The 13,572-nt window shown below is 32.3% G+C and overlaps 2 protein-coding genes and 1 long non-coding RNA gene across 3 annotated transcripts; 1 reads left to right on the forward strand and 2 right to left on the reverse strand.

Moving 5' to 3' along the window:
• Positions 1-472: 472 nt before the first annotated feature.
• LOC145069322 (uncharacterized) lies at positions 473-3,412 on the reverse strand. Its single transcript, XR_013689452.1, has 4 exons — positions 3,202-3,412; positions 1,896-1,966; positions 1,088-1,194; positions 473-1,001 (listed from the first exon to the last, which is right to left on the reverse strand). It is a non-coding gene; the product is annotated as an uncharacterized LOC145069322 (long non-coding RNA).
• A 4,191-nt stretch (positions 3,413-7,603) lies between these two features.
• On the forward strand, positions 7,604-9,333 carry LOC145066541 (Metal-dependent phosphohydrolase). Its single transcript, XM_079013827.1, has 7 exons — positions 7,604-7,814; positions 8,226-8,256; positions 8,368-8,386; positions 8,489-8,586; positions 8,669-8,773; positions 8,873-9,045; positions 9,147-9,333. Exons 1-7 carry the CDS (start codon positions 7,644-7,646, stop codon positions 9,231-9,233), a joined length of 684 nt encoding a protein of 227 aa, XP_078869953.1. The 5' UTR covers positions 7,604-7,643; the 3' UTR covers positions 9,234-9,333.
• LOC145066540 (cytochrome P450 86B1-like) lies at positions 9,274-11,453 on the reverse strand. The gene is made up of 2 exons (XM_079013826.1): positions 10,026-11,453; positions 9,274-9,839 (listed from the first exon to the last, which is right to left on the reverse strand). The coding sequence occupies exons 1-2, from the start codon at positions 11,271-11,273 to the stop codon at positions 9,435-9,437; spliced, it is 1,653 nt and encodes a 550-aa protein (XP_078869952.1). The 5' UTR covers positions 11,274-11,453; the 3' UTR covers positions 9,274-9,434.
• Between the last annotated feature and the right edge of the window lie 2,119 nt (positions 11,454-13,572).

The raw sequence follows: 13,572 nt of genomic DNA on the forward strand, positions 1-13,572 counted from the left end.
TTCAACTACAACACACTTCCATCACAATTCCGTAACAATGAATTTTGTAGCAAATTCCGTATCTATTTTGTTCTGTAGCAAATTCTGTAGCCATTTGGTCCATAACAAATTTCGTAGCTAATTGTTCTGTAACAAATTCCGTAGCCATTCGTTCCGTAACAAATTCTGTAGCCATTTGGTCCATAGCAAATTCCGTAGCTAATTATTCTGTAGCAAATTCCGTAGCTATTCGTTCCGTAACAAATTTCGTAGCCATTTGGTCCATAGCAAATTCCGTAGCTAATTGTTCCGTAGCAAATTCCGTAGCCATTCGTTCCGTAGCAAATTTCGTAACAACTTTTTTGTAGTCAATTCCATAACAATCGTTCCATACCATTTTTTCTATAAAATTTGGTTATTTAATTTGACTTATTATATCAATTTACAAAAATACAATTAATATAAAACCAAAAATAACAAAGTATTTCTATAGAAACTAAAAGAAATATCCAATACATCAAAAGATACATATTGAAAATCAAAAGTCGCTACAAATTTAACGTAAAATATTATTCGATACATAATATTCTATCATTAATTAATAAAAGTTTTGACCTGTTCACTCAATGTGTTAATGATATTCATTGCTTGAGCGAGTTGTTCAAACTTTGCTTGAACATCCATATTTTTCTGCTGAAACTCCACATTCTTTTTCTGAGCATCCTCATATTTTTGCTGAACATCCTCATATTTTTGTTGAATCCTCATATTGTTCGCGTTACGTCTCAACTAACTTCTTCAAATTCTCAATCTCGACTTTTGTCTTGACATTATTATCTTCATATTGTTCGCAATGTGTTTCAAAAGATCTTTTACTAGAACGAATGCACTTTTCATATGAGTCATATCCATATAATCTATTTTTTTCGATCATGTCCCCCAACGACATCATAAAATAGTTTGTCCTCATCAATTTCCTCTCTTATCGTTTCCTACCGATCACATCGTTCCATAAAATCATCCTATAATTTTATAATTGTGTTGAGATAAAACTTATACAAAAAAATCAAAATAAAACTTACATGAAATTATTCAAAATAAAGCTTACATGAATTTTTTTTAGCTTTGTCAACTAAAAAAGTCATTCCATCATGATTCTTAGTGTGTATACAAGAATAGTTCATGGTGTGCCAAATCATGTCCCCAAAGCTTCTTCTACATATATACAAAAAAATCAATATTAAAGTAGATTGCTATTTTTACGGTTAGGCTTAGATATTGTAAAAATATTTAAAACAAACAACTTTATTTTATAAAACAAAAGGAGTTCGTAAAAAAATAAAACACAAAGTTATGAAAAAAGAAATTAAAACGTAAACACTAAATTCATAATAAAGATAAACTTTGGATATAATCTTGGAAAAAAAATTGTTAAACAACGCATACTATATACTATCCACTTGTTTATAATTTATACTTTTATAATAATACGTAAGAATCAATATTGAATTGAAGATACTAATAAAATTTTATAATAAAATAAATAATGAAGTATACATTTTAAAGAAATAAGTTTATAAATAAATTAGTAAATCATAATAATAATAAATAATAAATATAAAATATGAATAAAAGATACTAACAAAGAATATAAATACGTTATGATAGTTTAAGGGTCTCAATGTAAATTTTTGAAATGATAAAAGTAAATATCGGTGATTGAGTGGGGCACACCCCTATATTTGCAAATGGATCGTAAAAGACCCTATTTTTACAAAGCCAACCGGTAATGACCCTATTTTTGCAAAAACTCATTATACCAGACATTCAATAGAGAGAAGAAGAAACTTTTGCTTATGTTGTTACACAATAAAAGAATACTAAAAGATGAAATATGACATGGTTTAAGATATTACCTCTATATCAATTTGGCCGATAAAGAACTTAATTTGTTAGGATTTATAATAGTAGATCAGATTCAGGGCACCTGCACCAAATCACTTATCAATTTCTTTTTTTGTTTCTCACTGTTTACTTACTACTGTTACTAATAAGTAATAACAGATCTTTAACTGGAATTTTCTTAGCCGGCATAACATACATTACAACACTTGGGATGACTTAACCACAGAAGTTCAGCTGATGATATGATTACTTTTGTTGTTTTAGCTTAATTTCTAAGATTTTAAAACATAACAAGGTCATCTCTCTCTTGATCTGTTTCTTCTTTCTTCCCCACTTTGGATAACTTAAGGGATTTGTTACTATCTCATCTTTCAGAGACACATACATGATTATTGCCACTTCATCATATTTTTGGTGTTATAAGTTATCAGGTAGTTTCTTGAACATAAGACGCTAAACAGCAAGAAGAAGCCCTATGTAGCTAAAAATCATTGGGATAAAGATAGCAGCTTTAGCTTGAAATCTTGGAAATCTTCACCAAAAAGTGTCAATCCGGATCACATTGTCCCATTTACCAACAGTTGTTACATTGTAGATGAATCGGCATGGAAAACAACAAGCCCTAGTAGTAGTAATTGCTTTCACAAACGTGCTCTAGAACACTGCAAATCAGGATATTGGAAATGAATTTTGAGGGTTGAGGCTAGGAGGCTCTATGTTTTACTTACACTATAACTAACCATCATGGACTTTGTCATAAAAGAAATCTACTTGAAACAAGTGCTAAGATAAATGAAACTCCAGCAGAACAGGATGCAAAATCGAGCACAAAGACAGCTTCAGTCATTGAGAATCCTCCACAAAAGAATACTATGTACCCTAATCTTCTGCTAAATGATGAAGACCACCAATTTGACTTTCTGTGTACGTATTATTTAATGAAAACTGCTCAAAACAGATGCTTAACTGACAAAACAGAGCATGGGCATCTTAATCCTAGCAACTCTGGTGTTAATATGAATGCTCAAGTTCTAAAAAGCTCCAAAAAGTATATGGACGCAGCTGAACGAAAGATGCATTAATCTAATCAATAGTAATCATATGGAAGCACAACCACACATGAACTTCTCAGAAACTACTGCTCTCCCAATTGGCTAATTCCCCACATGCATATTATATAGTATTATAACTGCGTGTACGGATTAATAGAGTTAACATAACATTAACTCGCATCAGATTCAATGGAGAGATCAATATCCTTCAAATCATTGGATGATAAAGAGAAAATGGAGCAAAAAGAAGATAGAAGAATGTTACCTGGTAGGGATGAAGACAATCAAGAAAAATCTACCAGTTGATGGAGCAGGAATCGAACGACAAAGCTAATGAGAGTGAGAGGAGCTCCGATCGATAATGGCGTAAGTGATCTGAAGAATGAGGAATGCGATCGGCTACAGGTCATGCGATTGACAAATTTGATTTGATTTGGAGAAGAAGACTTATTTGGGGAAATGTCGCCCTAGATTGTTTCAATCAAGGTAATCAAGGTCACCAGGGCTCTTACCTTACTTTGTTTACTTTTTGTTAAAGTTAGTAAATATACGTTATTTTTTAATTATTTTTGTTAAATTTGATCTGATTTGTTTACTTTTTGTTTTCTTTAATTATTTTTATTTATTTAGTCCATTAAGTAATTACCAAATAAACAATCCAATTATAAGTTTTCCTTTTCAATTAGTTCCCATTCTTTTTAATTCTCGTCACCTACAACAATTAATTGACTTCATCCGTAAGTATCTTATTCCATTAACAAATCGTCAATTAAATGATTTGAGTCTATTAGTCTAATTAACTTAGTAGCGATTGTTTATTTCTTTCTATTAATAATTCAAGTGTTATGAATGTTGCTTAAAACTTGAAGATGTTTCAATGATTTTGATCGTATAAGCATCTCGGTGATACCCAAGTTTGAAATTCTTGAAATTGTGCTTAAAAGTTAAAGATTTTATATGGGAATGATACCGACTATATATAAACGTTTTTATGTGTTTTTTTATAGGAAAAGTTAACGTTGAGCACATTAGTCTAATGTGTCAGTTCCAACACCATATGTGTTCTTGAAAAGATTTCTGAAGGAAATGTGGTTTTACTTGATGGAACTTTGCCTTGTGGAATAAGAAATGATCAAATTCACCCCCTCATTTTTGGCTGCAGCTTATGTTTACAAACTGAAACATTATTGAAACAAACATTATGCCGCAATTCCTTCAACCATTTTTTTTAACTAAAAAATCAAAATAAAATATTTTAATTCTTTTTTTAGAAACAGCTAGTACAATAGAGCAGAGGGTAAATAAATTTTGATTTAGAGGTAATAATTTCCAAAGCCAGGATAATATTATTATAAGAAAATTAGCAAATGTATGTCATCAAAATCTAAAAATTGAAGCTAAAATATTTATAATGTAGAAATTGTGTTAAAATTAAATTTTCAAAAAAAAATTAAAAATAATGTTTTATTTTTGTTGTTGAGTTTTCAAAGATAATTATGTATTTTTAATATATTTTTTTTCAATAATCTTCTATATTTTGCTGCGGAAACATATTTCGTAGCTACTTGACTACGGAATTTTCCGTAGCCAAACACCTACGGATTTTGATTTCGTGGCTATTTTGGAAAATTCACCTTTTTGTAACAAGTTTCATAATAGATTAGCCACAAAATTTTATTTTGTAACAAATTTTCCTAACAAATAGCTACGGATCTCAATTCTATAGCTAACTAGCTACAGATTTTTATTTTGTAGTCAATTATGTAGTCAACTAGCTACATACATGGATTTTGTAACAAGTTTCATAGAAAACTAGCTACAACCAAAAAGCTTGTAACAATATTTGTAGTAAACTAGCTACGGATTTTAATTCTGTAGCAACTATTCAAAATTTAGCTACGGAATGCAATTTTGTAGCCATTTCCGTAGCAAATTAGTTACAACCAACCATTTTGTAGCACATTCCGTAGTAAAATAACTATGAATTTAGATTCCGTAACAACTTTACGTAGCTATTTAAGATTTAGCTACATAATGCAATTCCGTAACCATTTGTGAAGCAAAATAGCTACGAAAAGTTGTTCCGTAGCATTTTCCGTAGTAAAATAGCAACGGATTTTGATTCCATAGTAACTTTCCGTAGCTATTTAGAATTTTTCTTGTAGTGCCCGTGGTTCACCACAAATCCATCCACTAGTTGAAATAAAAAAACATGCTTGACTAAAATAATAAAATTACATTTCATCCTCATCTTGTCATTCATAAGATGATGATGTCATGTTCGTAAATTATTGAGGTCTTTGTTATTCTAAAACTTTAAACCACTTTATTTTAGTAAATGTTTCTATATTTAATGTGTGTCATTTGTTTATATATGCTTTCTATTGACCACTACCACGTTGGTTTGTTTTGTTGTGGATATCGTTGAGCTTGTGAACTATTTCCTTGTCATGGCTTGAACCCAAGTTTTTAGCATTGTAAATTATTTTTATACACCTGAAAATGTATTTAAAAAGGAACTAAGAGCAGGCATGTTGTAAGAATGGTGTGAAATGAATAAGTTTCAATGAGTATTTATAGTTTGTTTTTTCAAAAAGTCCCACGACTAGCCATTGAAAGAAGCAACGGACATTTTTTCTTGCCATGTCCTTGCGATATGAAATTGGTTGGTACCAAATGCAGAGATCAATGTCACAATGTTCTCACACCGTGTAACCTAAGTAAAATACGGCATGCAAACATTATCACATTATAATAGATTCTGTATTACAATGTATATTATAATTTATTGAATGCTGAACTCATGATCTTCTAAGTTTTTTTTTCCTTGCAAGTAAAATTAATTTATCTTTTATAAAAAGGTTTAATAATATATATAAGAAATACATATGATAATTCAGTATTTTTTATAAGAAAAATAAAGAATAACAAAAAATCAGTAAACTATAACTTTATCGTTTTTATACTTTAAATTCCAGTACATATATAAATTTAAAAACCCTAACCAAAACAGATAATTAACTTCATTACATATTTGCTGTCAACCAATTAACTCATTACATTTTTTTAAGATTCCTACTCATTTACACACTTTATGTAAATCAAACCTTTTTGAGAATCCAATTTTTGGATTGAGTAAACAAGTAAACACTTCCGCTTGTTTGCTTTGTAACATGGGGAGCGACGAGACGAATCATGTTCTTTTACATTGCACTATTATGCGGGATGCTTTGCTGTGGTTGCTTAATTGGTGTAATATTTAGCCTCCTTCTTTCAATAATGTTGAGGAGCTTGTCAAATTTGCAGGGTGTTGGGGTTCTTGCCAAAAAGAAGAAAATTTTTTAATTGCTATATGTTATGGGTTCTTATGGTGTGCGTGGAAGACAAGGAATGTTAGAAATATGGTTTAGTGGCACTTGGAAATCTGAGAATCGTGATAATCATTTTCAAATCGAAGTATTTAGGTGATACTCCCAAATCCTCAATTGGATAAGACTCAGCTAAAATTAGAGAGAAAAGAAAGAGCGATTGAGATGGTGTAATTTCGTGATTACCAGAAAAGTGACTAAAATTGGTTATAAACCTGTCTTATCCGAAAAACTGTCAAAACTGTCATATAACAGTTTTTCTCAACAGTAAAAACTGTCATAAATCCGAGTTTTGTATAAAGATTAATTCAAAGTCAAAACCGGGTCAAATATTCAAAATTTGGATTTTCTGATGCAACTCGACCCTAGCCAGGGGCTGCCGCCCCTTGGACCCCGCTCCCAGGGGCGTTGCCCCCGGACCCCCGTTCGTTCAGGGGCTTCGCCCCTTAATGACAGTATACTTTAATACTTGATCAAACTTAAACAAGTGTGTACTCCACACCTTCCTTACTTGTTTAATATTTATCAAGATTATTTTTAGTCAACAAAGTAATCCCCATTACACTTAAATAACATTGATGATAATAAATCACCAACAAGGAATAAGAGGAGGTTTAATGACATTCGTATTTCACATTCAAAATTGACGGATAATGTTTTTTCTTTTGTGTTTGATAGGGTAAAACATAGGAGTAGTTTTGGTAATTGTAAATGGAAAGATTGGTATGATTCCCCTTCAACTTTTTTGTTTGCCCTGCATTTTCCTTTTGGCAACAGGCTCTTAATAAATTCTCCGATGGTTAAAAAAAGAAATAAATTAAAAAGGTGTGTGAATTATGAGATAAAATTGATTAAAAAGACTAATTTAAGGTAAAATCGTAAAACCTTATCACCTAAAACTTATCACAAACGACGTGGCTCGTCAAGACCCGAAAAAACTTGAGGTTTTAACATTGACACCTCGGTTTTTTATTTGCAAGTTCAATTAATGAAAAAAAAAGAGTAAAACCATAATCCATAAAACCTCAAAAACATTGGAGGGTGTTTGAGATTACTTTTGAAAATGACTTTTGCCTTTTTGGAAAAAACTAAAAGTAAAAAAGATGTTTGGTAACTTAAGAAGTCATTATTTTTAGATCAATTTTTTGTGACTTTTGACAAAAACAAAAATGAGCTATTTCAAAGTCATAAATTAATGACTTTTAGTATTTTAGCCATTAACTTTTTAAAAATAAACCAAACACATTTTAAAACATTTTTGTAAAAAGCCAAAATCAAAAAGATAAAAAGCAACCCCAAACATCCCCTTGGACTGTTTGAGGCAGAAAGGGAGAAAGTAATGGCGAAGAGCGAAACCGTAAGAAACGCAGAGAGATTGGTGGAAGTGATGATGAAAGGGAACGATGCATCCCACGACGCTGCTCACGCTTTTCGAGTCCGGGACCTCGCTCTCTCACTTGCTCACGAAGAAGCCCTCGGCCTCTCTTCTTCACCAATCTCCCTTGAAATTGTATGTATCATGTATGCTGTTTACACCTAATCACTTCCTCTCTTAATTTGCTCTTGTCTGCTTTCCTTTATGTGCCTGTAAGATAAACACAGTAGAAATGTTGAGTTTTGATGTTCAATTACTGATCGATGTTCGTAAAGAATCCCCTTTCCACATGAAAATAGCAGACCATACGTTGAAAATGGTTTAAGAAGTACTTTGCTTACGTGTTTCGAGATCTGAATTAACATTCAATAAAGACTATAGTATTTTCATTGCAAAAACAACTAGTGGAAATTGTTTAAAACCTAATTGTTCCAACTTAGTTAGGAATAGTACTATAAATGATTAATGGTATTTGATTGGGTTTATTAGTATAAGCTTACTCGTAGTTTATTTTAACTCTTGATATCAATCTTATTATTGTTGCAGGTTGAGCTAGCTGCACTCCTTCATGATATAGGTGATTGCCTTTCCTCTATTCATGTTTATCCATGTTTTATATAACTTTTCAAGAAACCCAAATCGCCTTTGTTGCTAATTACTAATGGTGATTTATTTCATATGTATGCAGGAGACTACAAATACTTGAAGTGGGTTCTCTATATAATCTTAAATTCAAGACCTTTTTGTTTCTCCTTCACTTCCTTTATTGCAAATGGTTTTTGTAATACCCTTTTCTGTTATGCTTGTAGGAATCCATCTGAGGAAAAAATTGTAGAGGATTTTCTTGTAAAAGAGGGTTTAGATATCGATAAAAGCAGCAAGATTTTAGATATTATAAAGCAAATGGGTACGTACCTTTTGATCCTACGTTTTATATTTGTGCATTAGGAATCATTGCTTTTCTGATTATTGATTCTTAATTGTTGAAGGTTTTAAAGAGGAAATAAATGGAGCCTCAAATGGTTATCAATCTCATACACTGGAATTTGGTGTTGTGCAAGATGCTGATCGTCTTGATGCAATTGGTGCTATTGGTAAATAATCTTTTTACTTAATTTGCATTGAATTATCAATTATGTAGTAATTTGTCCAAAAAATTTAATCTTTTAAAAATTCCTTTGATTTGATTCCAGGGATTGCTCGATGTTTTACATTTGGTGGAAGTAGAAACAGAGTGCTTCATGATCCAAACATTCATCCTCGATTGGATTTGTCCAAACACCAATACATGAACAAAGATGAACAAACCACTGTGAATCACTTTCACGAAAAGCTTCTCAAGCTCAAGGATTTAATGAAAACAAAGGTCTTTTTATTTTTTATTTTTTACTTTTATCATAATCCTTTTTTTTTCAACTTGATTATTATCTTTCTTGAAGATTTACAAGGATTCATTTATCATTTCAGGCAGGAAAGAGAAGGGCCGAGAAAAGACACAAATTCATGGAGGAATTCCTTACAGAATTCTATGAAGAATGGACAGGAAAAGCTTGAAACAAAATAAAACAAACCATTTTTTTTTCTTGAAACAATATAAAAACCAAAATCTTTTATTTATATGTAAATTACAATAACATGCATCCCCATCTATCCCTGCCCATCAACTTATAAAATCCATAAATATTTGACACAAAAAAGAACATATAGAAAGAATAAAGTTAAAAAAAGACACCACACATGTTTCACTACAAAACCTTAACATTTAATATTATGATACATTTGAAGTTCTGATGCACTACGCTTGCAAAGCTTAACCTTCAACCCATGCTGCATGTACATAGTCAGTGCAAGCTTTGGAGCCACCGGATGATTCTCCACCACCACCACCTTATACCGGTATAAAATAGAGGCGGCAACAAATTTCATCTGGTAGTAAGCAAAGTCTTTGCCCAAGCACAGCCTTGGGCCGCCATTGAAGGCGGTGAACTTGTAGGCTGATTCACTCATGAACCGCCCATCCCTCAGCCACCTCTCTGGCCTGAAATCTCTGCAGTCTTTTCCCCATATCGCTTCCATTCTTCCCATTGCATAGATTGCATACACTACTTTTGTTCCTTTCTTCAACACTGTTCCATCTGGGAACACATCGTCTTCAACAACCTGTATTTTGTATTTTTAGGGGAAGAATCAATATTACAAACATGTAGAATTAAAGGGGGTTGATTTACTAGTCTTTTTCAACCAGTTCAGTCAACAAATTTGGTCTTATTGGTCAAGTCTATAGTTGCATAGAAAAAGAGTAAATACTAAATGTAAGTAGATAGATATATAGTAGCCAAGTGTTACCTCCTTATGATCCACGGGTACCGAAGGGTATAATCTCAAGGCCTCCGATAAAGCAGCATGCAGATAATCCATCTTCTTCACCTCTTCGGGTCTAAATATCAAATCCCCCATTTCACTCTCATCGTTCCTTTCATCCACAATCCGACATATCTCACCCAAAATCTTCTCCTCAACTGTTGGATTCTGGTCAAGAAGCCAGAAAAACCAACTCAAAGCCACCGAAGAAGTGTCCCTTCCCGCAAGTATAAAATTCACACAAATATCACGTAAAAACTTATCAGAAAAAGGCTGCCCTTCATCGTCTTTAAGCCCCATAAAAATCGTCAAAAGATCCGACCTTTGTTTCTTGTCATCAGCCTGCAGCAAAGAGATTTCTTTCTTCCGAGTTCTAATCACTTCATCTGCAAAACTATCCACCCCCTTTATCGAATCCTTCAGTCTCTTTTCAGATCCCAAGTTAAAATGCCTCATAATCTTCCACACAAGGGTAGGAGTAACAAACCTTAGAATAGTTGCTTCCGTTGCAGCCTCAAACGCTTTGGCGAAGGGTATTTCCGGAAGTCCGGGACTTAAACAACCCGGATCAACCCCAAAAGCGATCATGCAAACGTTATCAAACGTTAATCTTAAAAGAATATCCTGTAGATCGATCTGATCAGACTCAGATCGATCTACAGACTCGTTCAAGACAGGCAAAAGCCGTCTGTGAACGAGCTCCAACAACGACTCGGTTGTCATGTTTCGAAACTTGGACGAGTGAAACTCGATGCTCGCGGTTTTCCTTTGCCTCTGCCAAATCTCATCATCGGCATTAAAGATTCCATTCCCAAGAAGATCCCGGAGCGTGTTCCGGAAATACGGGCCTTTCGGATAAGCTTGAAACCTTGTTTTGAGAAGGTGCTCGAGGTTACGGGGGTCGGAAGTGACTATACAGTTGAGATTTGTAAACCACGGACCCCGGAATGTGAAAGTCCCGTTTTGTCTACAAAGGACTTGTGAAATCCATTCATACATATCAACACGAAGACCGAGTACCAAAGAAGGTAGCATCCCGAGAAATGGCCATACGGGTAGGCCGTGTTTCTTTCGTTGGCGGAGAGAATGTATGACTATGAAGACCAGAAGGGCGGCAAGAAGCTCAACGACTTGAATCTCCGGGAAGAAGTGGCGGCTGGTGGCCGGAGAAGAGGTGGTCATGGTGGTGGTGTTGAGCATGTTGAAGATGTGGTTAGGAGGGAGGGGAGTCATGTTTTATATGAGGGTGTGTTGCTTGGCGTGCATGAGAAATGGATTTGGTGAGCAGAAATGAAAGGTGGTGTGTGAGTACACAAGTTGGGATATATGTATTTTGACCAATTTAGGTGAATTTAGGGTAATCAAAAATTTTTGGTGTTTGTATATTGTTATGGAAAAGAGTTGGTATGGGGGTTAACCTAAGAACCTTTGAGTCACAACCACCATCTGGATACGCTTTTTATAGGAATGTTTTAATGTTTTATGGTTTCTAAATGATTTTAAATTAATATTTTAGATGATTATTGTACGAAATATGAATATAAAATTGTATAATTAGTACAAATTGTAGAACGTGATTGTTTTCTTAAATAAAGCTATAGGGAAAGTTGTAAAACATTGGAATACACACATCAAGTTTTGGATAAATGGATCGAAATTGATACTTTTATTTTTATTGAGTTTAGAAAAATATTCCATTTTATTTATATATAATATAATACGTGTTATATTGAAAAGAAAACGTTAAAATAATAATAATAATAATAACAATAATAATAATAATAATAATAACTAGAATTAAACAATACTAAATTGTATATTAAACAGAAAAATATGGCTACACGCCACCTACTTGATTAATATGGAGATACCTAATTAGTAAGATAAAATTACATACATTTGTATGGTCTTTATGATTTTTAAGATTCTCGATTTTTCTCTCTAATCTTTTTTTATTACATAGATGATCCTTCAATTTCTATTTCTTGTATGATAGGTTTCTTAGCCATATAAAAATATTTTATATCATCTTTATTATACTTTATCTTTTTTTGTTAATTAGAATTTATATTAACCTTGATATCATTAATTATTAAATCTAAAAATACAGATCACCATTATCCTTTTTAATTTCTTTTTAACTTTTATTCTTTTAATCGCTTATCCTTTTTAATAATATAAAAAAAATGTCCATCTCACATCATCCCACACTACCTTTTCTTCTCCATTTTGCTCTCTAATTATCGTCCCTAGTCTACAAAATCTTGGTAAGCATTGTCCATCACCAACAAATTTTCTTTCTCGTCTCTCTATCTATCGTCCTCTCTAATCTCTATCTTCGTCGTGTCATGTCCATCTCACAATAAACATAGCTAATAGCTTGTATGCTTTATTTTGTGTATTCTCCAAGTACACACATTGTGTATTTTCTGTCACATCCAATCCAATATTCCTCTAAACTCATACGAGTAGCATTGCTTTTAACCTCTTCGAATTGCTAAATGGTGAACAAGCGTTTATCATTGCTTAATATTTTTCTCGAAGCTTCTTAGTGGGATTTTTAAGGGAGGGAGTTCATCGATTTCATGGATATCAAAAACAATAATTCGAATTAGGTATACAACGGAATTTTAGACTTATGAGTTTTTCTAAAAAAAAGTTTTAAAATATGTTTGGATTAATTTTTGAGAGACAAAAGCCAAAAAGTCAAAAGTCACAATTTCTACTTCTAAAACAATTTATTTTTTTTCTTGCCAAAAAATCAATCGAAAACTATTGAAATTACAAAATACCTTTCTAAACTTTTACCTTTTTGAGATAGTCAAAAATCCAAAAAAAATCAGTTTTAAAAGTAATCCAAAACACCCTTGATGTTACATTATTCGTATATTGGTAAATTAATGGATGGATTCTCTAATAAAGTTAATAGAATGAGCAAGGTCTTTTTCTTATTTATTATATTTTAAAAATATACTATTAAAAAAGACAATATAGTCTTTTTTATATAAACAAAAAATCAACGTCAATTTTTAAAAACACCAGCGACGCGATCTATTAGCTTTTTAAAAGTTGGACCAAATTTGGCATTCTAAGCGGACCATAAGAACCATTTCTGTAACTTACTCTTATAAATATAAATGACAGTGAACATCACTTACAAACTTAAAATAAAAGGAATTGAGAAAATGACTAGAAACTAAGTATTTATAATATCGATGTTACGTGAAAGACTATTTGTAGAATGTAGTTAATGCATACATTTAATTACTTAAAGTTAGCTAAATTTCTTTCAAGTTCCTATATAATAGACACTTATTTAAAAAGTAAAAATGGAATATTGGGATTAATTTTTTTTAATCAAAACCTTTTATGATTTTTTTTTAACCGGCGGAAATTTAGGGGTGTAAACGAGCCGAGCCGAGTTCGAGTTTGACCAAGCTCGAGCTCGGCTCGTTTAATTTGAGGAAGCTCGAGCTCGGCTCATGAAAAATTTAGTGGGCTCGCGAGCCTAATCGAGCCTAAATGTATATAT

This window comes from Lactuca serriola, chromosome 8 (genome assembly GCF_051521515.1).
Source record: "Lactuca serriola cultivar US96UC23 chromosome 8, Lser_US96UC23_V15, whole genome shotgun sequence".
Taxonomy (NCBI): domain Eukaryota; kingdom Viridiplantae; phylum Streptophyta; class Magnoliopsida; order Asterales; family Asteraceae; genus Lactuca; species Lactuca serriola.